Source organism: Aedes aegypti, chromosome 1 (assembly GCF_002204515.2).
Source record: "Aedes aegypti strain LVP_AGWG chromosome 1, AaegL5.0 Primary Assembly, whole genome shotgun sequence".
Taxonomy (NCBI): domain Eukaryota; kingdom Metazoa; phylum Arthropoda; class Insecta; order Diptera; family Culicidae; genus Aedes; species Aedes aegypti.
The window spans coordinates 110,276,174-110,303,327 of NC_035107.1; the positions used below are offsets into that span (position 1 = coordinate 110,276,174).

The 27,154-nt window shown below is 41.6% G+C and overlaps 1 protein-coding gene across 1 annotated transcript; it reads left to right on the forward strand.

Annotated features, from left to right (window-relative positions):
* The first annotated feature begins 1,697 nt into the window (after positions 1 to 1,697).
* LOC5570717 lies at positions 1,698 to 27,154 on the forward strand. Its single transcript, XM_021845100.1, has 2 exons — positions 1,698 to 1,985; positions 24,271 to 27,154. Exons 1-2 carry the CDS (start codon positions 1,964 to 1,966, stop codon positions 26,460 to 26,462), a joined length of 2,214 nt encoding a protein of 737 aa, XP_021700792.1. The 5' UTR covers positions 1,698 to 1,963; the 3' UTR covers positions 26,463 to 27,154.

Consider the following 27,154-nt stretch of genomic DNA (forward strand, 5'->3'; position numbering starts at 1 on the left):
GCGTTAAAACTCCACACAACTAACCGAGCTCGAAGACAAGAAGAAGATGATTTTTGAACATCGATAGAAGTAGATTAGGAAATCCGAGCACACATTAGGGGAAGTAGGAAGAAAAAGTAGAAGAAAGGAACACGTCATGAATAAAAACCTAGGTTATCAAATTTGGTGTCCTTCGCTATCGATGTCTGTGTCTGAGAAGCACGTCCAGTCAGAGAAAGCGGATCGGTTGCCTGCTGAGATGCGCTCCAAGCGGAGAGTGAAAAACAAATGACGACAGCTTTTCTCAAGCACCCCTATTTATAGATTTGCTTGAAAAAAAAACGTTCTCTTTTAAAACAGTTGTTAAACTTTTAGGACAGTTATGTGGGATTCAGTGAATGAACGACATGAACCTTTGATATTGTTTTTCGATTGAGATGCTAATTCGTTAAGCCAGTAAAAAGTTACACACGTTTGAAATGTTTCATGCCAACGTAACGCTCTTGGTTTTTGAAATTCCAAATTCACTCCTGTATAGAGGAGAAAGACGTAGTCATACGTCAAAACTTTAATTTTCCAATATACATTGTTAGAATAATCCAAAGTTATCCATTATGACTTTTCAGGTCAAATATCAGAAATCCAAGTCTGAAAGACTTCCAGCAAGAGCTGGTGTTCCTCAAGACAGCATTTTGAGACCAATATTATACATTTTTTTACATCTGACTTACCTGAGTTATCTCAGGGATGTCAAAAATCTTCGTTTGCGGACTCTCCGCCAAAAGCGTGTCATGTGTAGTCGAATGCAAAAAAAGTTTGGATATTCTTTCTTCATTCTTGCAAAAATGGAAGATTTCTCCTACTTTACTCAATTTCTCAACACAACTAATATTATTCCCACATAAACCTCTTTACTTGAAACTTTCAAGTAGACATGTTGTCACGATGAGAGGGGTTCCAATAAATTAGTCAGATGAAGGCTAATGCTGGTTAAAAAGTTATTTTACAAAAATCACATTGAGAATTTTCAAGCCAAATATAACAAATATTCAAAAAGTCTATATCCACCCGTAACAAAAAAATAATTAAACTTTATCTAGAGAGCAAGCTCAGGCTTACTGCGTTGCTGTACCTATATGTTAAAGTCCCATAAAAAAAGCTCTACAGAGGATTCAAATTAAATTTTTGAAGATGGTTCCGCAGCTTCTTTCCTGGTATGAATTACATAGAATATCTAATGATGCAGCATTGGAAAGGTTTTATTTCCTATAAGCAAGTGAGTTCAAATCATTTGTAAAATTATGAACTGCTATATGTTGTTAACAAAATGGTAATAATAGCACTATTTACTTTTAACAAATACAGATGATAATGTAGCCCAACTCTGAACACCTAGTTATGAGAAATGAATTTAATGTTTGAAATTATATGAGAAAAGGTAAAAAATACATCTGAATTTTATTGAATCTCAGAATTCTGTACTATATTGTTATCTGGATAAAACTCAAAACAACATTGCGTAGCTTCATTAAAATTTGCTGCCGTTAACCGTCCTAAGCAAACACCTGTACCAAAAATCACCCACGGTCCAATCTTTTCACCATCCCACAGTACCGACGCCCGCAATTTCAAGATAAATTAACTTTATCACAGAAATTTCATCCCGATTGAATCAAACTTTGTGATAATGGTAGCACTTTTTCCCCTTATCTCTTTACTTGCATTACAGGCAACGTCCATTCCGAGTCGGTGAAGTGAAACTCGCCATTGGTGGCCACCGGGCGCTGCACTGACTGGATGGTGGTGACGATCAGCAGCGGCACGACCACGCTTCACAATAGCTTCGAGGTGCTACAAATGGTGGTGGCGGTGATGCCCAGGACCGACCAGTTCTCATCCCAAGCGGTCAAACCGGAGAAAGGAGAAACTTTTTAATGGAAACGCCAAGTGCAACTTTATCGTTCAACTATGTTTAATCGCCAAAATGATACAGTTCTGCTTAACAGGTAAGTTTATTTTTCTATTTCGTATCTGTAGGGGAACTGGGGAACTAATTATTATTTGTTCAAATTAAACTGTATCTCAGGACTTCTGCTTTAAAATAAAACAACTAGCGGTTTATCACTTCGTATTCATATGATTTCAACGTAGATTTCTGTTGAATTCTCAACCCCACTCATTAAGCACAAGTCTCCTCTACATCCTGTCTATTCTGGCGCTCTGCATTGTCATTTCCTATCGGTTCTTAGCGAAGCAGAAGTTTTCGTCCACCCAGACGTCCGGTTCGGACCTTCCGACAGCCCAACCGGTACCAGGTTCAAAATCAGCTACAGTGCACATGAAATGGCATCTCAATGTGACACTTGGATGTCTTTCCTTTCTTGGGAAAAGTTTTCCGTTCTTTCTCCGGAACGGTCCGATCCGGTCGGCGATGACGTCAACAGGATGAACAGATTACACGCCTTACCGACAAAGGCGCTGCAATTGGATGCAAGTGTGGTACGGTGTGTTTGCCGAAAATCGGTCAAAGGATGCCACCGATGAGGTGGAGTCGATTTCAAAGTGGCTATAGGATTGAGCTTAGAAAATTCCAAAGCAAACACTCTGATGCCATACGATTTGGAACCTTTTAAAGCATTAGTGTTACTGTATGGAATAAATCAATTATTATTAAACGGATTGTTTAGACTTCGATTCGTAAATCTACCTGCGATACCCGGAATAATGGTGGAAGTCTCCTTATGTTAGTCCTTCTACAATTCTTCTTCTTCGTCTTGGCAATAACGTCCCCACTGGGACAGAGCCGGATACTTAGCGTAGTGTTCTAAGAGCACTTCCACAGTTATTAACCAAGAGCTTTCTTTGCCCAAATATCCATTTTCGCATTCGTATATCGTTTGGCAGATACGATTAAACTCTATGCCCAGAGAAGTCAAGGAAATTTTCATCACGAAAAGATCCTGGACCGACCTCGAACCCATACACCTCCAGCATAGCTTTGCTTTGTAGCCGCGTGAAGTTAGTCATCCAACATCACGATCAACTTTATGAGGATTGTCTGTATTATTTATATGGTTTCGCATTATACGTCTTACACAGTGCACTCTGTACTCTTTCGTCTTTGACGTCTTTCAATAGACACCGGCCTTCAACTGATTGTGGGCAGAGATTCTAATGCTCATCACATTATATAGGGAAACTGAGATATTCATTTGCAATGTAAATCAGTGCAGATCTTAAATTGCATAAAATCTCGCATAATTAAAAACCCAAGTCCTACAATTCAATGGTAACAGCGTGCATAGCACGCTTTTTATTAGTATACAGCCATTCCATGAAAAACAGATCTAGTGGGTTACCGAATTCCGTGAAAATTTGCTATTTTGTTCCTTATCCGAAATAAGGACACACGTGGTTTTTGGGTTGTTTTTATTAAGGTGACCATTTCAGAAATAAGGTGACCAGAAAAATCGCACCTTTCAAAATTTCTATTGTTTCAGAAATTATAACTTTGGAACTGCTTGACTGATTTTCAATTTTCTTAGACGAAATGAAAGCTACAGATTTTGACTTTTCAAGAAAAATATAAAAGTTCACATTTTTTTACATGAAAAAAGATCAAACAATATCCGTTTTTCCGTATTTTGAAGCCCTCGGGACCAAAGGGGCTATTGCTGTTCTCATTTTTTCTTGAAAGTTCAGAAAATTCACGATAAGTGTTTTTCAGTTTTTGAGATATACGTCAGTCATTTTTTATCGGCACACACTGTATGTCTCAGCGCATTAGAATTTTTATTTAAAAAAAATAATAACTTTAGAACAGCTCAACCGATTTACAATCTTTTTGTATGGAATGAAAGTTTAAGATTACAACTTTTCAGAAAAAATATAAGGCTAAAGGAGCCAAAAGTACGAGTGGCAAAATACCTTGCGAAGGAATTCCAAAATTACGTGGACAATAAGAACGTCGTCCACAAGGAGATAAAGCTCATGCTCGTACGGATTCGAAATGCCCTCTTATCGGCGGTGAAAGAGTACGATACGGCAGTGAGGAGAATCGAAACAGCGGAGTTCACATTGCGGACGGCTAAAGCTGCTCTCGCTGTTACATCCAATAAGCGGCCGAAAGAGAGGTCAGTGGGGATGAAAAGCACCAGTTTCCATGACACCAAAGAGAAGCAGAACCTTGCCGGGAGATGGAACCAAAAAGCAGACGTGACAGGATACTAGGGACGCCTGCGATACATGTTGTGGGCAGATTCCCTATCCAAGAATCCAAGCCGATACTCATTGCATGAGAATTCAATGCCTGGGCTGTGGAGTAGGGCAGCAGAGTGACCAACGCAAGAGGATATATCCTTCAGGAAGCCTTAGCGAAGCTAGATGTACGATTGTGCAATGAAGGCTCCGTTAGCACATTTCGGAGTAACGGAAGGGAATCGTTCATCGACGTTACGTTTTGCAGTCCTGCATTGTCATCGAATATGAACTGGAGAGTTTGTGAGGGGTACACCCATAAAGACCATCAACCTTCAACAAGGGACTATTCGTTGAAGCACTTTGTCAAGATGACAATAACGAGGATATCGATGCCATCGAGCTACCGATAAGGATTGATTGATAAGGATGAAAACGGCTTGTGATGCAACTATGCCACGAGTATGGAGCCGAGGAACAGTACGCTCTACGCATCTTGTCTCAGAGCCAGAAAACGGGCTCAGAGACCATGGATGAAAATGGAAAGAAGGGAGTAAAGGACGGCTTCTTGAGAAGCTAGGACCACATTCAAACTGGAGATCAAGTCTAGTTAATCTAAATGTTATAAGGTGCTGTGCCATCATGGGGCCCAGATAGCCGTAGCGGTAAACGCGCAGCAAGACCAAACTGAGGGTCGTGAGTTCGAATCCCACACACTTAGATTAAATTACTGGGGTCGGTAAAATTTTACTGGGTTTTGGAACTACCGAAAAAGTCAGTAAAATGAAAACTGTCGTCACGCGTAATTGAAAAGCAAATTTCACCATGTTTTATTTTTTATCGTTATATAATATAAAAAGAGAGCTCTCTGCAAAATTTCAGTAAAAAATCTCTGTTTTTCGATTGCCGACAATCTGTGCAAGATCCTGAAGAGCTACCTCCAGGGCAGAATCTTGGTGTACGAAACAAATGAAGGGCACCGAAGCGCGTATTGAAGCACCTGGTAGTAATGATAGACGATCGGCTGAATTTTTACAACCACGTTGATTACGCTTCGGAAAGTCCGAAAAGGCAATAAATGCAACAGGGCTAATCATACCTAACTTAGGCGGTCCAAGCAGCAGTGCGAGGCATCTGATAGCTAAGTCGCATCATCGATAGTTAGGTATGGAGTTCCTGCTTTGGGCAAGACACTGTAAGCAAAGTGGAACCACAAATAGTTGAACAGAGCATTTCTGCTGTTGGGGATTTTTTTTTTATTATCGTACAAATTGGGCCGAAGGGTCTCAGATTTTCATGAAACTTTTTCCACAGGCAGGGCTCATGGATATATGAATAAAAAAAAATGAGAAAAATTCAGGGTCGCCTATTTTTCCGGAAAACTCAGGTGGAAATTTTTTGTTTTCCCTTGACACTACTTACTTTGAAAAATCATAACTCAAGAACGAAGCATCGTAGAAACAAAGTTTTTATATGAAAATTTAAGCAAATTTCCTCAAAAATCCAAAAAAAATATGAACTGGAAAAAGTTTTCCACAAAATTTTCCACAGTTGGGAAAATTCGTAAAGAAAAGCCGGAAAAACTATGCCCGAACTCGTGGAAAATTTTCAAAAAAATATTTTCGAGAAGGTAATTTTATAAGCTTTAATCACTGAAATTTTTGGAATGCACTTTTTTTTTCGTTTTTGAGTTATGGCCAATTTTGTGAAAAATGTCCAGATGTGCCATATAAGACTTTTGTTTGAAAAATCATAACTCAAGAACGAAACATTGTAGAAACAAAGTTTTCATATGAAAATTTAAGCAAATTTTCTCAAAAATCCAAAAAAATATGAACTGGAAAAAGTTTTCCACAAAATTTTCCACCGTTGGGAAAATTCGTAAAGAAAAGCCGGAAAAACTATGCCCGAACTCGTGGAAAATTTTCAAAAAAATATTTTCGAGAAGGTAATTTTATAAGCTTTAATCACTGAAATTTTTGGAATGCACTTTTTTTTCGTTTTTGAGTTATGGCCAATTTTGTGAAAAATGTCCAGATGTGCCATATAAGACTTTTCTTTTAAAAATCATAACTCAAGAACGAAACATTGTAGAAACAAAGTTTTTATATGAAAATTTAAGCAAATTTTCTCAGAAATCCAAAAAAATATGAACTGGAAAAAGTTTTCCACAAAATTTTCCACCGTTAGGGAAATTCATAAAGAAAAGCTGGAAAATTTATGCCCGAACTCGCGGAAAATTTTTATTAAAATATTTTTGAGAAGGAAACTTTATAAACTTCAATTCTAGTAACTTTTAGGATGTACTTATTTTTTGTTCCTGAGTTATGGTCAATTTTGTAAAAAATACAAAGATTTGCCATACATGCCTTTTCGTTTAAAAATCATGACTCAAGACTCATCATGACTTGTCGAACCGGTAATGGAGCACTTCACGCAAATTTTCATCTTTTCCGTAATCCACCGAACTCCATTCGAATGAAACTTACTGATGAGGCCTTGGCTGATCGATCGTAGATTTGTCCTTACTGATTTGTGGCCGTCCAGTCCGAAGGGGTTATAGCATAAAGAATTGTATTCGTAATATTGAACTTTGTCCATTTCAACAGCATCGGGAAAACTTTTTTCACTTTCCAAAAATTAATAACGAGGAATATACAGCTGATAGACAACACTTGCACTTTCTCACTGCTCTTTGTTAGTTTTTGGTAAACTTGGAATTCTCAAGCCATTTCAACGCTTTAAACTTGAATTGGTAAATACCTATTTGTCATATTGTCTACCCATTTATTTAACTGTCAATTTTGTAGTTACCTAACAGGAAAAAATTGCCTACATTCTGATTGAAGAAAACTTTGTTTCTATGTAGTTTCGTTCTTAAGAAATTTTGTTTATGAACTTATAAATTTGTAAATATATGGTGCAAACAGCTCATCCTAGCAATATTTGATCATGTTTTAGGAACGAAAAATGAACGTATTGAAATATATTGTAGGATTGGATCTTATTGATCGCTCTTTTCAAATATACTTTGTTTGAAAGCTGGAATAGCTAATCGGGTTTTCATTATTTGTTTTCATAAACAGTGAAAAATGTCCTGGGAAACTGATTCCACTTCAAAAATTTCATATTTTTGAGATAATTTGAATCCGGTTCGACAAGTCATGATGAGTCTTGAGTCATGATTTTTAAACGAAAATGCATGTATGGCAAATCTTTGCATTTTTTACAAAATTGACCATAGATCAGGAACTAAAGAAAAGTACATCCTAAAAGTTACCAGAATTGAAGTTTATAAAGTTTCTTTCTTAAAAATATTTTATTAAAAAATTTCCGCGAGTTCGGGCATAGATTTTCCAGCTTTTCTTTGAGTTATGATTTTTAAAAGAAAAGTCTTATATGGCACATCTGGATATTTTTCACAAAATTGGCCATAACTCAAAAACGATAAAAAAAAATGCATTCCAAAAATTTCAGTGATTAAAGCTTATAAAATTACCTTCTCGAAAATATTTTATTGAAAATTTTCCACGAGTTCGGGCATAGTTTTTCCGGCTTTTCTTTAGGAATTTTCCCAACTGTGGAAAATTTTGTGGAAAACTTTTACCAGTTCATATTTTTTTTGGATTTTTGAGAAAATTTGCTTAAATTTTCATATAAAAACTTTGTTTCTACGATGCTTCGTTCTTGAGTTATGATTTTTCAAAGTAAGTGTCAAGGGAAAACAAAAAATTTCCACCTGAGTTTTCCGGAAAAATAGGCGACCCTGAATTTTTCTCAATTTTTTTTTATTCATATATCCATGAGCCCTGCCTGTGGAAAAAGTTTCATGAAAATCTGAGACCCTTCGGCCCAAACCCGTACGGTAATAAAAAAAAAATCCCCTGTTGACAGTGCGAGTCACGAGTGCGCATGGATCGATATTATCAGGTGCTGCATGCGTTATAGCCGGTATAATCTTCATTTTCATACCTTCGGCGACGGATATCGAGACGAAACCAACGAAGAGAAATCAGAAACGTACGAAAGATGGTCAGAGTCGGACCTATGGTGAGGTGGCAGCATGAGTGACACTGCGCGAAGCAAGGAAGATGAACCCACCGGCATGTGGAGAGATGTATTTCTACCTGACACAGGTTCTACCAGGTCATTGGTGTTTCAGAAAGGACAGTCCAAGCAGCCATTAACGACGCTGCCGAAAACATTGTCGGATACGTCGAACGGAACTTAAGAAACGATTGGTTCGACGAAGAGTGCCATGAGGTTTTAGAGGAGAAGAATGCAGCGCGGGCTGCAAAGCTGCAGCATGGTACGCGACAAACGTGGAACGATACAGATTGAAGCGGAAACAGCAAACCTGCCTATTCCAGGACAAAAAGCGCCGCCTGGAAGAGGACGAATGCCAAGAAATGGAGTTGCTGTACCATTCTCAAGAAACACGGAAGTTCTATCAGAAGCTCAACACATCCCGCAAAGGCTTCGTGCCGCGAGCTGAGATGTGCCGGGAGCATCTTGACGGACGGACGCGTGGTGATCGAAAGATGGAAGCAGCACTACGATGAACACCTGAATGGCGCTGAGAAAACAGGCACAGAAGGTCAGAACAGCGAAGGCGATGGCTACGTCAGCACAGCGGACAGTGGAACCCATCGGCATCGGCTGATAGTCAGAATCTGGAAAACGGAACAGCTACCGGAGGAGTGGAAGCAAGGCGTTATATGCCCTATCTACAAAAAGAGCGAAAAACTGGAGTGTGAAAATTATTGTGCGATCACTATCCTAAACGCCGCCTACAAAGTGCTATCCCAGATTCTCTTCCGTCGTCTATCACTAAAAGCTAACAAGATCGTGGGAAGCTATCAAGCAGGTTTCAACGACGGCTGCTTGACAACGGACCAGATCTTTTTCGTGCGGCAATTCTTCCAGAAATGCCGTGAGTACCAGGTCCCTATGCACCATTTGTTCATCGATTTCAAGGCGGCAAACTACAGTATTTACCGTGTAGAGCTATGGAAGATCATGGACGAGAACAGTTTTCCCGGAAAGCTCACAAAATTGATTAGAGCAACGATGGATGGTATGCAAAACTGCGTGAAGATCTCGGGCGAACATTCCAGTTCGTTCGAGTCTCGGCGGGGACTACAACAGGGCGACAGACTTTCGTGCCTGTTGTTCACTATTGCGCTTGAAGGTGTCATGCGGAAAGCTGGACTTTACAGTCGAGGCACGGTTTTCACGAGATTCTGACAATTTGTTTGCTTCGCGGACGACGAAATATTTTACGACACGAATGCACTATTCAAGTGTAAAGTGTAGCTAATAAAAAAATAATTCAGCGACATATTATGTGAAAGGACTCATTGCATTCAGGAATTCTTGCAATCTCGAGGAAACTGCATTGGCGTAGGAACAGGGGGGGCCAAGGGGGGCAGCCCCCCCCCAGAGTCTTTCAGGCCCCCTCCAGAATTTTGGATTACGTTCTTTTATTTTGTTAAATAAAAGTGGGAAAATCTAGCTTGTCGCTCGACATCTCCGTTGCAAAATACTGTGACACTAAAAAGCGTCAGTATAGTAGAAAATCGGTTCCTTAAATTCGAATTTTCTGAGTAGTGCAAACCATACTATTTCATACCGTAGCCTTTAAACTGCATTATGATTTCCTGTGTTCTTGGAGGGTGCCCTGATCGAGGTGTCCGGTGATGATGATTGCACCCATAAGATTTCTTTGAAGAAATTCATTGATAAAAAAGGTCTCGGCAAGGAAATAAATAGGCAAAATTACTAAAGGAACTTCTAAGACGCAAAAAAGCTGGAATTACTGGTGAAATACAAGGCCTAATTCATAACATATCTTTAAAAAAATTCAACCTGGTTAAGGCTTCTAAGAAAAGGTAAAAAAATCGGCCATAATTTTTTATTCCAGCAATATGTACTTTCTTTGTTTTCTCTTCATTTTTTTAACAATTTCGCATGAATGAACTTTTTGATTTCATTCTAAACTACGTTTTACCAAGAAATTTTTTTGCGGTCTCATTTTTTAGTTTATTTATTTTTTTATTTAGAGAGACTTTACCCAGAAGGGGCAATCGTCTCAATATTTTAGTTTAATCAAATTCGTTAATGTATATCGAAGAGTGGCTTATACCTTTTGCTTCAAATTTTTCATGTTAAAGTTAATCCAGAAATAGGTATCCGGGATTACTTAAAAAAAACGAAATCTTTTTAAAAGTTTATACTGTCAAATTCCTTCATATAGGCGGCGTCCACAAATTACGTAACGCTCTAGGGGGAGGGGGGGAGTAGGCTCAAGCGTTACGGCTCATACAAAAATTTGAAATTTTTCATACAAAAAGCGTTACGGACGGGGGGGAGGGGGTCCAGAAATTGCCAATTTTGGCGTTACGTAATAAATGGACGCTGCCATAGAGGGATTTACATATTCTTGGCAGTCCAAGCTGATGTCGCGCTTCTGTTCCAATTTTCTCGAAAATCAGCAGACAAATTACGTGTTTGTCTGTTTACATGTATGCGCTGATCAATCCTCTATCGATTCACACCGATAGACTTGTTAAAACCTTCTTGGAAACTTAATCGCTTCGAACAACCCATGTCCGTGTGACTATTGTCGGCAGCCTTTTTCTCTTCGGCAGATTTTTCATAAGAACTGGAATCTCTTGTTCGTCCAGTCTCGGTAATCTCGTCAACGAGAAGCTGACAAAACAAAGAAACATCTGAATGTTTTCATTGATGTGTTTTAATTGAAAAATACTGTGTATCTGGAATTTGAAATTTGATTGCCGATAACTGTCCAATTTGGCACCATTGCCGTTAACTACCCTAGTTTTCGCAAAAAAGTTATTAAAAACTTTTTCGCGAAGTTCATCATAACTCCTTCAAAAATATTTAACCCTCTAATACCCAACCCCGCCTTCAGATGGGGTACACTTTGGAATTTTGTGTATTTTTTCGTAGCTTGGAAATCAAAATAATTTTATTTTTGGCTCAAACCTTGACTCATAACACGCATATTAGAAACGTGTTTCATGACTTTTGAAACTTTTTTGTATTTTTTAAAATTGTTTGAAAAAATGTATTCTTATATAAACTACAAATGCCTGGGGTTTATTTAACGTGTAATATAAAAAATCGTACCTTTTATATTTTTCTACTATCAACCTATAACAGAAGAAGAGCTTGGTGATATTTAAATAATTTCAAACCTGTTTTTCAGTTAATTACACGGAAAATAAAAATATGTCCAGAAAAATATTAAAAATTTATTATTTTTAAAAGTATTGTATAAACTTGAATTTTTATTATTGCCAAAAATCAGTAACTAGAAGAGGATTCAAGAAAAAATTGAAAAAAGATAGGGATGTTCAAAAATAAAAATTATAAAAATCAAAAACTAAATTTCACATGACGTATTCTTAAGCAAATTCGTACAAAAAAAATCGTACTCCAAAAAGCAACATTTTGAAGAATCTAAAAGGGAAAAATAAATTCCAGGAGTTTAAGAAATTTTCAGTGTTCTTATACATATGGTTCCTGATATCTGAACATCCATCAGGAATTCCCCAACGAATTTTCAAAGTTATGCAAAAATTTCCTACAAGTTTTAAATTATGAGTATTGTTATAAAACATTTTTGGCAAAGTTCTTGATAGAAACCGCCAATATTTTCACATTCAACTTCTACAGTTCTACCACAATAGTTAAAATATTGCCTCCAAAAGATTTTATTTGGAATTGCTGCAAGTAGGAAAAAAATAATTTTTAGATTAATCTGCCATCATAAAGCTTCGAAGTTCATGCAAAACATTTTTTAAGATATGAGATACAAACACCTTCATAAAACAAATCCATCCGTTTTAACATAAATCATTGTGTATTATGAGGACGATAAAAATGAACAAATTTTTTTTAAGTTTATCCTACAAAAACACCAAGGCTTTTTCTGTGAGGTACATTGTCAAGACGACATGAAGTTCCAAAAATTCTACGGTCAATTCTTGAATTTCCTGACAAGAGTTCAATATTTTTCCAAATTCAATTCGAGCTTTAATAACAAAAAAGGAATCTCTGAACAAATTTCCTCTCTCAAATTTTTGAATATTTGCACGGAAGTGTTAATGAAAGAATAGCTGAACCAATTCCACAAAAACTTTGAAATGATTGAATTGAAAAAGATATGGGTAAACGTTTTCGAAGAAATTTTCACACAACATATGCGAGAGAGAATTTTCAAGGAATTCGGGAATTAATATCAAATTGATTTCTTCAAAAAAATGCAGATAAATTTATTGAAAAATTCTCTGAGAAATCACTAAGAACATTTTTCCAATTGAATCTTATTTAAATATTTATGAAAATCTTGTGGAATATTATGAGAAATCATGTAAGAAAAATAAAAATTTTTACTGTGAATTTTTAAGCTATCTGTTCACTATCTAGACCGGGACTTGGGAACACTTCGGACCTAGTTGTCACTTTTCGTTCCTCGATTTCAAACGCGCGTCGAATTACCAGCACTCCCGTTTATTGAACTACACTCCAACTTGAGACAATCGAAAATTTATTGCTCGATAGACTTTGGTTTTAATGCAAAAGTGTATTTGATGCGATCTCGCGCGCGGCACGATTAGAACTGCCTACTGCTCCGATATCTGAGTGATACCGATGATTAGTGGTGAATATCTACACACGAACATAGACGATCTCTCCTATTGCTCTACCTGATAGCAGTGATAAGGATGGGAAGTAATCTACGGGAGATGAAACGAGACCACTGCTGATAAGCATTTGTGGATCGCATCTGTGGTGCCAGAAGGGCCATAATTGCTGCGACTGAACATGCCGGCCGCCTTGAAATCTCTGCATTTCAAATGATAAAAGGTTCAGAAAAATTCAATCTACACTGTACTACCTACATTTCTACTTCAACTATGTACTTCTGCCGAACATGGCTCGATTTGTTTTGAATCTTGCTAAACTAATTCTACCGCTAAGCGAATTTTTTGACACTGTCTTATATACTACGATGACCTTGGCCTACTTCTGCCAACTGGCTATACGACTCGGCAGCTGCCGATCGTTGGTGATGATTGTTTACGATGATGGACTGTTGTGGTTTCTGGACGACTATTGCTTCTCGAAGTGGGCAATATTGGGTGGTTTCTATTTCGCTGCATTCGACCTTCGGCTTTCTCGACGCGTGGAATTGAACATCGTAGCGGGTTGCTACACGTGGACTGTATGGACATCTATCTGTTGCTTGGAGATCGGTCGACTGAGTGGACATGCTTCTCATTTGGGCTTCATCGAACGGATCGTCATTGTCGTCGTCTACATCGTCGCCGTCGTCGACGGCGAGTGGAAGGAGTGGCATCAAACGAATCTGCAGATGAGAGGGTGCTTTTTACCTTGAATTAGTGAACATTAACGTAACTTGCCTGGAGCGGAGGCCTCCTGGCCTCCGCGAGTGCCCCAGGCACTGATGAAAACGACGGGATGTCGCTCAAAACTAACGAAGATGGAGATGGCGATGGTCACAAGCTGCCTCACTGGAGTCCTTATGGTCGCTATTGCTGAAGTTGACTGGGCCATCGCATTGGGTTGATCAGTCCCTGGCGAAGGCTTGTCGGTACAATAACAGCAGGATGAACATTGGTACCTAATGCTCGGAAGGGTCTACTCCGGATTGTGATGACAAACTGTGATGCTGACGAAATGAAGCGATTAATGTTGAACATGGGAAACAGATTCTCCTGAATGGATTGAGGACATCGGATGACTAAAACGAGACGAATCGTACTGCTTCGACGCCACAACTAGAGCATGCTTGACGACACAAAACGACGGTCTCCCAGGGATTGACGGATTGGTAGATGGCTATGCGATGGAGATTCTGATGTGTGTCCCGGAATGGGCCACAATGATGAGAAGTGGGAAGCGGAGGCCTCCTTTTGAACGACCTCTGCGATGGAAGAGTCTTAGAACTCTCCTGATGACGACGCGTTGTCCCTGATGGGAAGGACACAAATCTTCGAAATGGCCCTCTTGAAGCTTCCATCTTTCGTGCGAACCTTAACCACACGAACATTGCCGTCCGATCCTGGGAATATTTCCTCAACTCGTCCCAACTGCCATCGCTGCGGCGGCAAATTGTCCTCTTTTACAAGAACCATCGTATCGATTTGAATATTATCACGCTGTTTCGTCCACTTAGTCCGGTTATGCAGATCGGACAGGTAGTGGGTTTTCCATGTCTTCCAAAACTGTTGAACAGCCTCCTGGGATTTTTGCCATATGGACAAACGATTCTCCGGAATGTCTTGGACATCAGGTTCCGGTACTGCTGTGAGAGGTCTTCCGATGAGAAAATGGCCTGGAGTTAATGCCGCAAAGTCATTGGGATCACTACTCAAAGGTGTCAGCGGGCGAGAGTTCAAAACAGCTGCGACTTGCTGGACAATGGTGTTTAATTCATCGTAGCTGAGCTGTCTGGTTCCAATTGACCTCCGAAAGTGGCCCTTGAAGGATTTCACGGCCGCTTCCCACAATCCTCCGAAGTTGGGAGAACGTGCGGGGATGAAAGCAAATTGTATGCCTTCGTCTTCTGCTGAACGAACGATGGTATGCTGGAATTGCTGGTCTAGGAACTGACGACGAAGGTCTTCAAGCTCTCGATTGGCGCCAACAAAGTTGGTGGCATTGTCACACTTTACCACTTGTGGTTTTCCTCGAGTTGCGACGAATCTTCTGAACGCGGACAGAAATGCCTGGGTAGACAAATCAGCCACGATTTCCATGTGAACTGCCTTGGTTATTAGGCAGACAAAAATTGCCACGTAAGACTTGACTGCTGGGCTTCGACGAATCGGGTACTTGATGTAGAATGGGCCACATAAATCTACTCCTACTTTGCAAAAGACTGCTGATGGGCTCACACGCACAGCTGGCAGGTCGGCCATTAGCTGCTCGTGCACTTTTGGCTTACTGCGGAAGCAGTCTATGCATCGGTGGCAAATCGTACGGGCCAAACTACGAGCGTTTGTAGGCCAGAACTTCTCACGAACGGATGCTATCAGGAGTTGCTGACCAGCGTGGAGGAGTTTAACGTGATAGTGCTGCATTACTAGCAAGGCTAGCGGGTGTTGGTGGGACAAAATCATTGGATGCTTACGGAACTCGGAGATTGGTGCATGTGCCAGCCGGCCGCCGACGCGGAGTGTCCCATCGATGAGAATGGGGTTCAACAACGATAATTTCGACGAGGACTTCAACTGGCGACTCCGCGTCAGATCCGCGAATTCCTCCGGGTAACTTTCATGCTGAGCGATACGAACGAGGGTGGTTAGCGAGTCATCCAATTCTGACATAGACAGGCTTCCTTGTCTTCTAGTCGAACGATTATTCTGCGAGGTATTGTGTACGAACCTCCGAAGCCAGGCTACAAGGCGAACCATGCTCATGAGTGACGAGCGAAGTGAGAAGAGTTCGTTTGGAGGGCTTGCACGGGCAGGGAGAGAAACTGCATTTCTTTCTTCCAGTAGCGTGCTATCTATCATTGGTTGAGTTATCGAAGGCTTTGGCCACGCTGAGCGGTCTTGGCGAAGCCAAAAGGGACCTTCGAACCACAGCGATTGGTACTGCAACTGGGCAGCTGTCGTACCACGTGAAAGTATGTCTGCTGGGTTTTCAGAGCCAGCGACGTGTTGCCAAGAGCCATTTTTGGTGATGTGCTGTATTTCAGACACCCGATTGGCGATGAAAGGTTGCCAACGAGAGGGTAGCGACGACAACCAACATTTGACAATCATTGAGTCTGTCCAGAAATGCGCATTAAGAGGGGTTTCAATGCTGTCGGTGAACTTTTCGTAAAGGTGGCTCAACAGTACAGCCGATGACAATTCTAGACGAGGGATGTTCTGCTTCCGTTTCTTGCGCTTCAGATCTTCTAATGGTGCCACTCTAGATTTCGACGTGATCAATCTTACCGTAATTAATCCAGCGGTCGATACTGAACGAAGATAAAGGCATGCTCCATACGCAGCCTGTGACGCATCACAGAATCCGTGTAATTCAACGCTGGATAGAGATGGTGTATAGCACGTCCATCTAGGGATCTCGAGAGACTTGAGGGCGATGGTGTTTCGACGAAATTCAAGCCAGAATTCCTGTGGCTTTTCGGGAAGAGGATCGTCCCAATCGCAGCCTTCGATCCATAATGATTGCAGAAATATCTTCGCTTGGACAACTACAGGACCGATGAGACCAAGCGGATCGAAGATTCGAGCGGTGTCCGATAGTACGATTCGCTTGGTGATTGGGGTTTGAGAGCTCCATTGTGGCACAGCGTAACGAAACATGTCGGAGGCTGGTTCCCAAATGAGCCCAAGAGTTTTCACCGGCGCCGACGACGAATCCAATTCCAGGGTAGCTCGATCATCTCGAAGATCTACAGGAATGCTCGATAGAAATTCAACACTGTTGGAGCTCCACTTTCGCAGTGTGAAGCCAGCGGAGTTCGTTAGATCCAATATCTCCGCTACAAGAGCCTTGCCCTCTTCTTCGGTGTCTGCGCCCGTCAGAAGGTCGTCTACATAGAACCCTTTTCGAACGGCTGGAGCAGCCCTTTTGTGAGTTTCTTCGCCATCCGTTGCTAGCTGTTGAAGACACCTTGTTGCAAGGTAGGGGGCCGAACTAGTACCGTACGTAACGGTGGTTAGCTGATAGGCCTTGACGGGTTCGTTGGTGGAGTTTCTCCAGAGAATGCGCTGAAGAGGCTGGTCGTTGGGGCATACGTTGACCATGCGGTACATTTTGGCGATGTCCGCGACTACGACGAACCGATAAAATCGAAACCGTAGAATAATCGATAGCAAATCGTCTTGGACGACTGGTCCGACCATCAATCCATCATTCAACGAAATTCCTGTGGAAGTACGGCATGAAGCATCAAACACGACGCGCAGCTTCGTAGTCGTGCTTTCGGGCTTCAGAACGGCGTGATGTGGCAGATAATACGCTGGAACTTCGTTCTCTTCTGCTGTAACTTCGCGCATGTGTCCCATAGAGAGATACTCTTGGATGAATTCACTATATAGAGCCTTCAGTGTACTGTTAAGTTCAAAACGACGTTCCAATCCATAGAGACGCTTGAGAGCGGATGTCTTGGAGTCTCCCAGCCGATTGATGACGTACTGCTTCTTGGGCAGCGTGACGACGAATCTTCCATCCTTGTCTCGGGTTGTAGTTTGCTGATATATCTCTTCGCACATGGATTCTTCTACGGAAAAAGTACTCTTCTTGTTGCACGACTCTAGCTCCCAAAACCTAGTCAGCAACTCTCGAAGATCTACAGTTGAACTGATATACGCCGAACTTCTCGAAATTTGTTCCGATCTACCAGGAACACGGCCAGAAACTACCCAACCGAAGACGGTTTCTTGGAAGGTAGGACCATCATCTGACATCTTCTTGCGACCTTCTCTCAGCAAATCGAAATAATACTCGGCGCCAATGATCAAATCGATTGGGCCGGGCTCGTAGAATCCAGGATCCGCCAAAACGATGTCTTCGGGAACCGCTAATTGTTGGATAGCAACATTTTCGACTGGCAACGTAGCAGTGAGTTTGGGAAGAATGTGTAACTTCACAGTTTCGTTGAACGAAGATATGCTCTGGAACCGTGGAGATATAACTGCTTCGACCATCTTAGATGAACGTACGACGGAGCCACCAATTCCGGAAACTGAAAGATGACTGTTCGATCCATTCAGCTTCAGATTCTGACACAATTGTGAAGTTGCGAAACAGTACTCGGAGCATGAGTCTAATAGAGCCCTGGCGATTTTTGATTTACCGTTCCGGTCAGTTAGTACTATCATGGCTGTAGAAAGTAATACTTGTCGGGTCGGCGATGGGACATTAATGGGCAAGGAATTGGTTTGCGTAATTTGTGTGCGGTGTGTGGTGTGTGACGGGTGTGAAAATGGTGGCTGCGAACTCGTACTAGATATTGCTAGTGAGTTTGAAGGTTGTCCAGGGGTTTGAGAGGGTAAGGTCTGATTCTGAGTTTGTGGCTGTGTGTGTTGACTGTTCGCTTTTTGTGGTCGGTTCTGTACAAGTGGGGCGGAGGAACCGGTCGCTTGGGACGAGGATGCAGCTCCACCGCTGGTGGATCCCATGTGCAACAGTGAATGATGCTTTTGATGACAATTTCGGCAAGTTCCACTCGTACAGAATCGAACTAGGTGTGACGAAGAAAAACAGTTGAGGCACAGTCCAGCTCGCTTTACCTTCTCGTAGCGCTCTGCAACACTCATCTTCAGAAACTTCTGACATCTGAAGGCCGAATGTTGACTCTCCTTACAGAATGGACAATTTCTTGGAGATTCGGACGTAGCGTGACTAACCGTGAACTTGGGCTTCTTTGGATCAATCGATTGGTTTGGTTTCGATGGTGCTAATGACTGCAAAACCATAGCCTGTTTGCGTAGGAAAGCCATCAAATCCGCATAAGCTGGAACTTCGGTTGAAGCATGGTGGGATTCCCACTGTCGAAGAGTAACAGCATCAAGTCTACAGCACACCATATAGGCCAGAATTGTGCTCCATCCTTCCGTATTTTCGCCGATCTTCTCTAGCTGCTGAAGATTTCGGTCGAATTCACTGATAACTTGACTAAGCGACTCGTAGTTCTCCCGTTTCATCGGTTCCACGCTGAACAACGCTTCAAGATGCGCCTTGACTATGAGCTTTTTGTTTTCGTATCGCTCCTGAAGGCTGTTCCAAGCAATCGAGTAGTTGGCTGCTGTTATGTCTATCGATGCTATCTCCTGCAGAGCTTCACCGACGAGAGACGAACGAAGATACGAAAACTTGTCCATCGCACTCAACACGTTGTTCCCATGAATCAGGCTTTTGAACATGTCACGGTATGTGACCCAATCACGAATACGACCTCCAAATTTCGGTAGAGAGATTTCAGGAAGCTTTACTCTCGACACAGCACCTGCTGCAGGGGGTACTGCTTGCTCTCTGACCGCAGCTGACTCATCATGAGTAGGGATCAATTTTTGTAACGATGCCTTCAGTTCACAGAAAGTATCCTCCACCACTTCTATCAATTCGGCACTCTCGGTTTGGCGCATTTCGATTGACTCTTCAATGAGAGTAGCCTTCTCCTCTGGAGTAGCTTTGGATTCGGACACTCGTGTTTCGTCCGCCTCCTCCAAAAGAACATCAATCTTCCGACGAACTATGTAGAATTTCTTCATAGCACCTTCAAGCATTTCCAGCCTAGCTTCCACTTGATCACGATGTCTCTCAGGGTTGTATTTGCCGAGAAACTTCCGCACTCCTTCGACGGTATTTCGAAGCTGGCGTTCCTGCTTCATCAAATCTTTCAGCTCATTCGTCATTTTCACTCGCTTCATTCACTAAATTTTGCCAAATAAATGGAAACACTTTCACTAATAGAGAGTTAATTGTCATAAAATCACTTTGTAATTGCTTGCTAGGTCAACCAACTACTAATCTCACACTATCATAAACTTCTCCGTCTCTGCACAACTCATTGGGACCGTAATGTACACGCGATGAACGCGACTCGCGATTCAACTCAACGCCCCAAGTATGAAAAAAGACACACACCAGGGTGACTGCAGCGAGGGGAACCGACCAAGCGAAAGAAAACCAGCCAAAATTCATCCAGCAGAAATCAAGACCAACCGTCAATCGGAGAACCCTACCCAAGGACTAGCTATCGAGTATCGCATGCAAATAAAAGGATCACAACTGATTCCTTCTCAATCACCATTTTTTATTACAGATCAATCCCATCTATCACCGGTTGGTGACCCTTATGTCACCACAGACCAACATGCACACATGCAATACTACTTTCCTTTTGACCAGGCCCTTGGTAACCTATCTCATCCAGATTCCTCTGCGTCGCTCAGTTTGGCCGTTGATCCGTCGAAATCTGGAATCCGCTCCTCCGATCGATTCTGCTTCAACCTGGTGCACGGCGATCGCACAAAACCTTCTTCGCTTGGGGCACCGTTCGATGCAGGCTGTTCAATTTTCAGCTTCACACAAAGCACACAATCCGCGATGGCGGTAACGAATGTCCAATACTGATTGTCCGTTCTATTGTTCGTGGTATTTTCCGCACTAAACTTCTTGGCCACTAGTGACTTGGCCACCGGTCAATTGGCCACATCCGGCTCGAAGGACCAAAATTATGTTCACTATCTAGACCGGGACTTGGGAACACTTCGGACCTAGTTGTCACTTTTCGTTCCTCGATTTCAAACGCGCGTCGAATTACCAGCACTCCCGTTAATTGAACTACACTCCAACTTGAGACAATCGAAAATTTATTGCTCGATAGACTTTGGTTTTAATGCAAAAGTGTATTTGATGCGATCTCGCGCGCGGCACGATTAGAACTGCCTACTGCTCCGATATCTGAGTGATACCGATGATTAGTGGTGAATATCTACACACGAACATAGACGATCTCTCCTATTGCTCTACCTGATAGCAGTGATAAGGATGGGAAGTAATCTACGGGAGATGAAACGAGACCACTGCTGATAAGCATTTGTGGATCGCATCTGTGGTGCCAGAAGGGCCATAATTGCTGCGACTGAACACTATCCTTAAAGGATTTCAGAGAGATTTTTTGAACACAATTTTGGTAGTATTTATTGAACTATTTCTTGATGAAATCGTTAGTAATTCCAGAAAATCCTTGATACATTATTAATGAACAACTTAATGATATTTTCAACAATTAAAATTTATTTGTAATAAATACGTAGCTTCATGGAGAAATGTTTAAAATTCTATTGTCTTCTTCTGAGCAATTTGATACAGATTCTTAACAAAATTTCTGGATTGTAAAGCCTAAAGAAACTCCGGAAAAAATCTGTTTTATGAAAACTGCTGATTCCTTAGGAGTCCCGGCAAAAACTGAGTGAAAACTGGTAAAGGCGTTTTTGCACTGGAAAAATACGGAAATAGTTCATAAGGAGATCCCCGATACCTGAAAAGTTTGTACAAGAATGAATTCTTTGGAAGATTTTTTTACTGAATTAGGCAAAGAATTAATATTTTCCGTAATGAAGATTGAAATTTACAAGCGTTACTGATATTCATAAATAATAGCTAAATGAGTATGAGCATAGATGACCGTACAATTCGTAGTTGCTACTCCGTGATTGACCAGAACAATCGAAGTTGCACAGAGATTTAATGAATATTTATTAAGTAGAGATCTAGGAGTCGCCAGTAGAGTTTTCGGTTCAGTTTCGGTTCAGTTCAGTTTCAGAGTTATGTTTGATCCTTCGACCTTGACGCTTGCTCCTACGGGGGCCGGCGATGAGGGCAGGATCAAACATGTCGCGCGTCGGTCGAGTGAAAGTGAAAAAGTGGCGTGATCGTTTAGTTGTGTTTGATCCTTCGACCTTGACGCTTGCTCCTACGGGGGCCGGCGATGAGGGCAGGATCAAACATGTCGCGCGATCGGTCGGGTAAAGTGAAAAAGTGGCGCGTTCGATTAGTTCTTTTTGATCTTTCGAAGTTGACACTTGCTCCTAGGCAGTGCAGCAAGAAAGCCCGAGCAGTCGTCAGTTGTTTTCCCTCTCGGGTCGTGCGCCTATTTTCTCTGAGTGCTTTTATATAGCCGATCAAATGAGTGAAGCTGAAAGTGGATTGTTGCTGCTCAAGGATGACGGATCAATTGGTGAGCTCGTTTCATGCTACTATTTCTAATCTATAAAATATGTATGACTGCACCTTTAATCGTTACAACGGTGAGACGTAAATATGATTTTTCAACAAACTATGAAAGGTTCGTCACTGTGAGTGTCGACATAAACTCTGATTCATAAATTATTAATGTCTAATTTTTTTTTTTTTTCAAAACACCTTTTTCTTTTACCTTTATTTTTGTAATTAAAAAAAAACTTTGAATGGTTCGACACTACGAGTGTAGACTTGCGAAAGGTTCACTTTATTCAACAAACTTTGAAAGGTTCGTCACGTCAAGTGTCGGCATAATTTTTCTCTACATAGATATTGTTCATATCAAATGAAAAAATAATATTTACATATAAGCATGTTTATATCTCACCAATAATTATTTATCATGGTCTAATCGCTTATCAAAGTGAATCCTGTGACCCAACGATCCTCCCCATTAACAAACATCCCTCCCAGTAACCTTTGTGGAGATGCAGAGGCAAACACGGTCTCCAAATAGCAAAGGTTACACACTAACATTCCTTCCCCCAATCCCACCTGACTGCAAGGACGTGGCCGGCGCCGTTATTGACCATGTATAAATAGAGGCACTGAATTATGCACACTGAAGAAGATTATGGCCACTCCCAGCCGAACTTCTAGTTGATTCTTTGTGCATTTTCACTGACTCCGGTCAATCACGGAATAGCAACCATTGATATGTGTAGTCAAACTAAGCTAAGCTAAGCTAAGTAGAGATCTAGGAGTCGCCAGTAGTTGGAGATGTGATCCATGATATAATCACGCCTAATTGGATTCACGATATAATTCGATAATCGCGTTGTACGTCGAAGAAGTGTACATCACTCGCCCACGCAAGAGCAAGTGACGCGATCAATACATCAAACACTACTAACGATCAGCGGTGTATTTTCATTTCACTACTCGATCAACGCGCGACATGTTTGATCCTGCCTTCATCGCCCGCCCCCGCAGGAGCAAGTCGAAAGATCAAACGTAACTCATCAGAGATAATAGCTGATATGAGACAAAAAACACAAACATAAAATCAACAACTACCGGAAGATAAACATTACATATACTCTGCAATTGGATTAAATGGACAAATTGATGTGAAGTTTTGCGAAAAAGTTACACGTCTTCTCAGTGAGAATCGAACTCACGACTCCCCGATCTCTAGTTAGGGCACGTTACCCCTACGCCATGAGAGGACTCATGAACGCAGAAGTTAACCTGAATTCGATTTCAGCTCAATAATCACGTGGTTCTGTTTCGCAAAGTGCACCTCTTTCGGAAGAATTAGATGCTCATCCAAACACAACGCTTTCAATTTATATCCAATGCCTAGCCCGAGAGCGCATTATTTTTTAGGTATTGAAATAGCACACTACACTAGCCAGCAACTGTGCTGGCTGAGGTTTCTATTGTATGGGCTTCCAATGGGTCGCGACGTTCTCAAACGACCGGTTACGGAACATGAGTCCGTTGCTCGATAAATACTTGTTTTTAATTATGAATCGGTAGTTGTTCAACTTCCACTCGGCTGGTTAGCCGTAAACCACGATTCATAATTAAAAACAAGTATAAAATCAACGCAAATTTATGCAAACTTCGAAATTTGTGAAAATCATGATTATTACTTCGGTAAATCAAGAATTTCCTAGCCTCCCCTAGGCCCCCTCCAGGAAAAAATCCTTGCTACGCCAATGGGAAACTGAAACATTCCATGATCTTGCATCCAAAAATCGCCAATATTGCATGTTTTTTGTGCATATTGGAAGTGAAATTGCAGATGAGAAGGCTCGGTTTACTTGATTATACGCTGAAAATTTTGCCAAAAATTATGCACTTGAATAGATCGACAGCTTGGATATTTTATGTGCATTGTAACATTACAAATGGCGTTACACGATTGAAGCTAATAATACGTGACATGTAACTCTAAGATTTACTGGTGTGATGAAACGATTAACATTATGATAACTTTGGATAACAAAACCTTTTCAAGGATATCGGTTATTCGGGAAAATGTTATTTGATGTACAGACATTTGGAGAAAAGTAGCACAATGAATTGAATGAAATTGTTCTAAAAATCTTAGAATAAATATATAAGAAAGTACCAATAAACAACTCGACAACTTCCCTACAATTAATCAAACAAAAATTCATAAACCCGTTTTGGCAAGTTCTGCTGAAGCTAACTGTTTATTTTTTTGCATTTTCTCATCTGAATTCCATGGCTTGAGTTCACTAGAAAAATCATCCTTTATTAAACTTATGCTAATCCCCCTTCCCTTAACTCTTCTCGTTCCAGTGCTACTTCTTCTAGTCTCACCGATCCTCAGTGTTGACTGGACGGCGAGCTGTCCCGCCAGTTGCGTCTGCAAGTGGTCCAGCGGAAAGAAATCGGCTCTCTGCAACAATCTGACCATTTCCTCGATCCCGTCGAACCTGTCCACCGAGCTGCAGGTGCTGGTGCTGAACGACAACAACATCGCGTACCTCAACCGGGAGGAATTCACCAGCTTGGGCTTGGGAAACCTGCAAAAAATCCATCTGAAGCACTCCCGAGTGAAGTACGTTCACCGGGAAGCTTTCACCAATCTGAAGATTCTCATTGAAGTGGACCTGAGCGAGAATGAAATCGAATCGCTTGATAAGCAAACGTTCGCCGGTAACAATAGGTTAAGGATAATCTATTTGTACAGTAATCCGTTGAAGCACTTGGTGTCGGATCAGTTTCCGGTTCTACCATATCTGAGGAACATTGATCTGCACAATTGTCAGCTGAATAGCATTGCGGAAACGGCATTTTCAAATCTGGAGTTGCTTGAGTTCCTAGACTTAACGAAGAATCAGCTAGAATATTTGCCTCATTACGTGTTCAATCATATGAAGAACCTAAAGACGTTACTGCTGGAGGAGAATCCCTGGAACTGTGACTGCCATCTGCGAGACTTTCGAGGATGGTATTTGAACAATTCGTTGAACAGGAGGAGTTTACAGTGCCACCGACCGTTCAGTTTGAAAGGCTCAACGTGGGAATCGGTGGAGACGGACCAATTCGGATGTGTTCCACATGTGGAGGTGTTCCGAGATAATGCGGACGACATTGAAGATTTGGGGGCGAATATCACCTATCGATGCATGGTTTATGGAGATCCAGAGCCGTCAGCGACGTGGGACCTAAACGGGAAGATTGTGGATCAGGAGTTGGTGGAAACGGAGCGAGTCACGAGGATAGGCGAGCAGACGATAGTGTGGAGTAATCTGACGATACTGAATATCACCAGTAACGATTCGGGGTACTACACGTGCACTGCCAGTAATAAAATTGGCTTCGAAAGTAAGAACTTTAGTTTGATATTGCCGGAAGTGGTTGAGCGAGTGATCATCAAGACTCCGGAGACATTTTGGTACTTTGGGTTGATACTAGGTATTTTCGGAACGATATTTGGATTGCTTTCGCTGTCGGTAGTGATCTGTTTGTGTAAAAGAAAGTTCCGAACCAGACGAAGAAAGAAGAATATCAAAAGTAGTGTAAGTTTCAATGACCAAGAGAAAAAACTGCTCGATTTGAGTATAACGACCAACGAGCGTCAGGAGTTCAGTGCGAGTGATGTGATGACTCCATCAACGAAAACAGATTCCACGATAGCGATGGAACCGGTTCAGATAACTATCGAGTCCATAGCAGCCAAACGAGAAGAATTCCCGCTGAATGTAGGGGTGTTTCCACCGCCACCGGAGTTTTGCTCCCAGATGGTCCCCAATCCAGCGTACGGTAATATCTTTATTTCGGTATCGGTGACGCAGGATGCACTGGACAATCCTGATCTAAACATGTATCCAGATTTGCTAAACATACCAAATCGATCCAAGGGAAAGCTTATCCCGGTGAATGTGTCTTCGTACGCGACGCTGCCTCGGAAGAATCGACCAGCATTGACGGTGGCATCTTCCGGCTGTAGTAGTCAACCGCCTTCGCTAACGGCGGTTCCTCCTCCAACCATTCCAACGCAACATCCCACCGCATCGACGAGTGGTGTGATAGCACCGGTAGAAACCCTCCAACTTCAGGACAGTATCGTCAATTACTCGAACATCGAAGAGACATGTGAAATCACCGGTCTAAACAATAATCCTGCTGCCATGTGTCAGGAGTGTAGTAAACTGATGAACTCTTCCGCCAAAATGAATGTGAGATTCAGTAAAGCAGACCTGGTCAACAGGTGTGAGAACAGCTTTCCATGCCTGAAGTACGACAACATGGGTCGGCGGTATACGGCAAGTGGCAACTCCACACTTTCTTTACCCGAAGAGAGTCGTCAGGTTGTACTGGAGCAGGAGAGTATATTCATCAAGCAGGAGATTGAGCCAATCAAGGAAATTCCCACGCCCCCGCTAGCACCGGCAACCCCGACTGCGTCAGGATCCAGCCCGGGACCATCCGGACTTGGAACGGCTGCTATATTCGTAACCGGAAACGATTTTGTCTCGCTGTAGTGCCCCTCCCAAATCCACGCGATAGTACAAACTTCATCATCCCCTCAGAACCCATTCTCCCAAGCGTACGCATGGATCCAAAGTTGACAGCTGACCGAAAGTGGTGTGATCCGAAAGGCAGCACATCACGCAGAGAGGGTCGCCTGTTTTATAGATGCCACTGAGAGTAAAACATAAACGAACCACAAAGTGTGATATAACGAACCTAATTACAGTTAAGGTATCATAATCAATATGAACTACGAGCTATAGAGAAGAAAGACGCATTTTTTTCCTTCCGTACAGAAACGCAACTAGCCACAAGACACCCTAGCTGACAGCAGTAACTTGAAACTAGAAATCCACAAAACTCAAACAACAACTATACGCAAACAATAGCTAATTTCAAATCGATTCAAACTGGGGAAGGTTTACTGAAATAGTTCATCGTAACTGATCGCAAATTCAAATACCATCAAAACACTTGTAAACGAAGTAAAACAATACTATAACGTGTGTTGAACGAACTATCCTGAGTTGCATTGGTTGAATGTATTGATTGGAATGAGATTGAATTTCCTGAGAAATTGAGTTTAGCGTGCGCATTTTTGTTTCTTGATTGGAACCTCCTCGCAGTAAGAAATCTTTTTTAGCCGTGTTGATAGATTCACACTAAAATCTCAATCAATTCAATTAAGAGCTTAAGCGAGAAT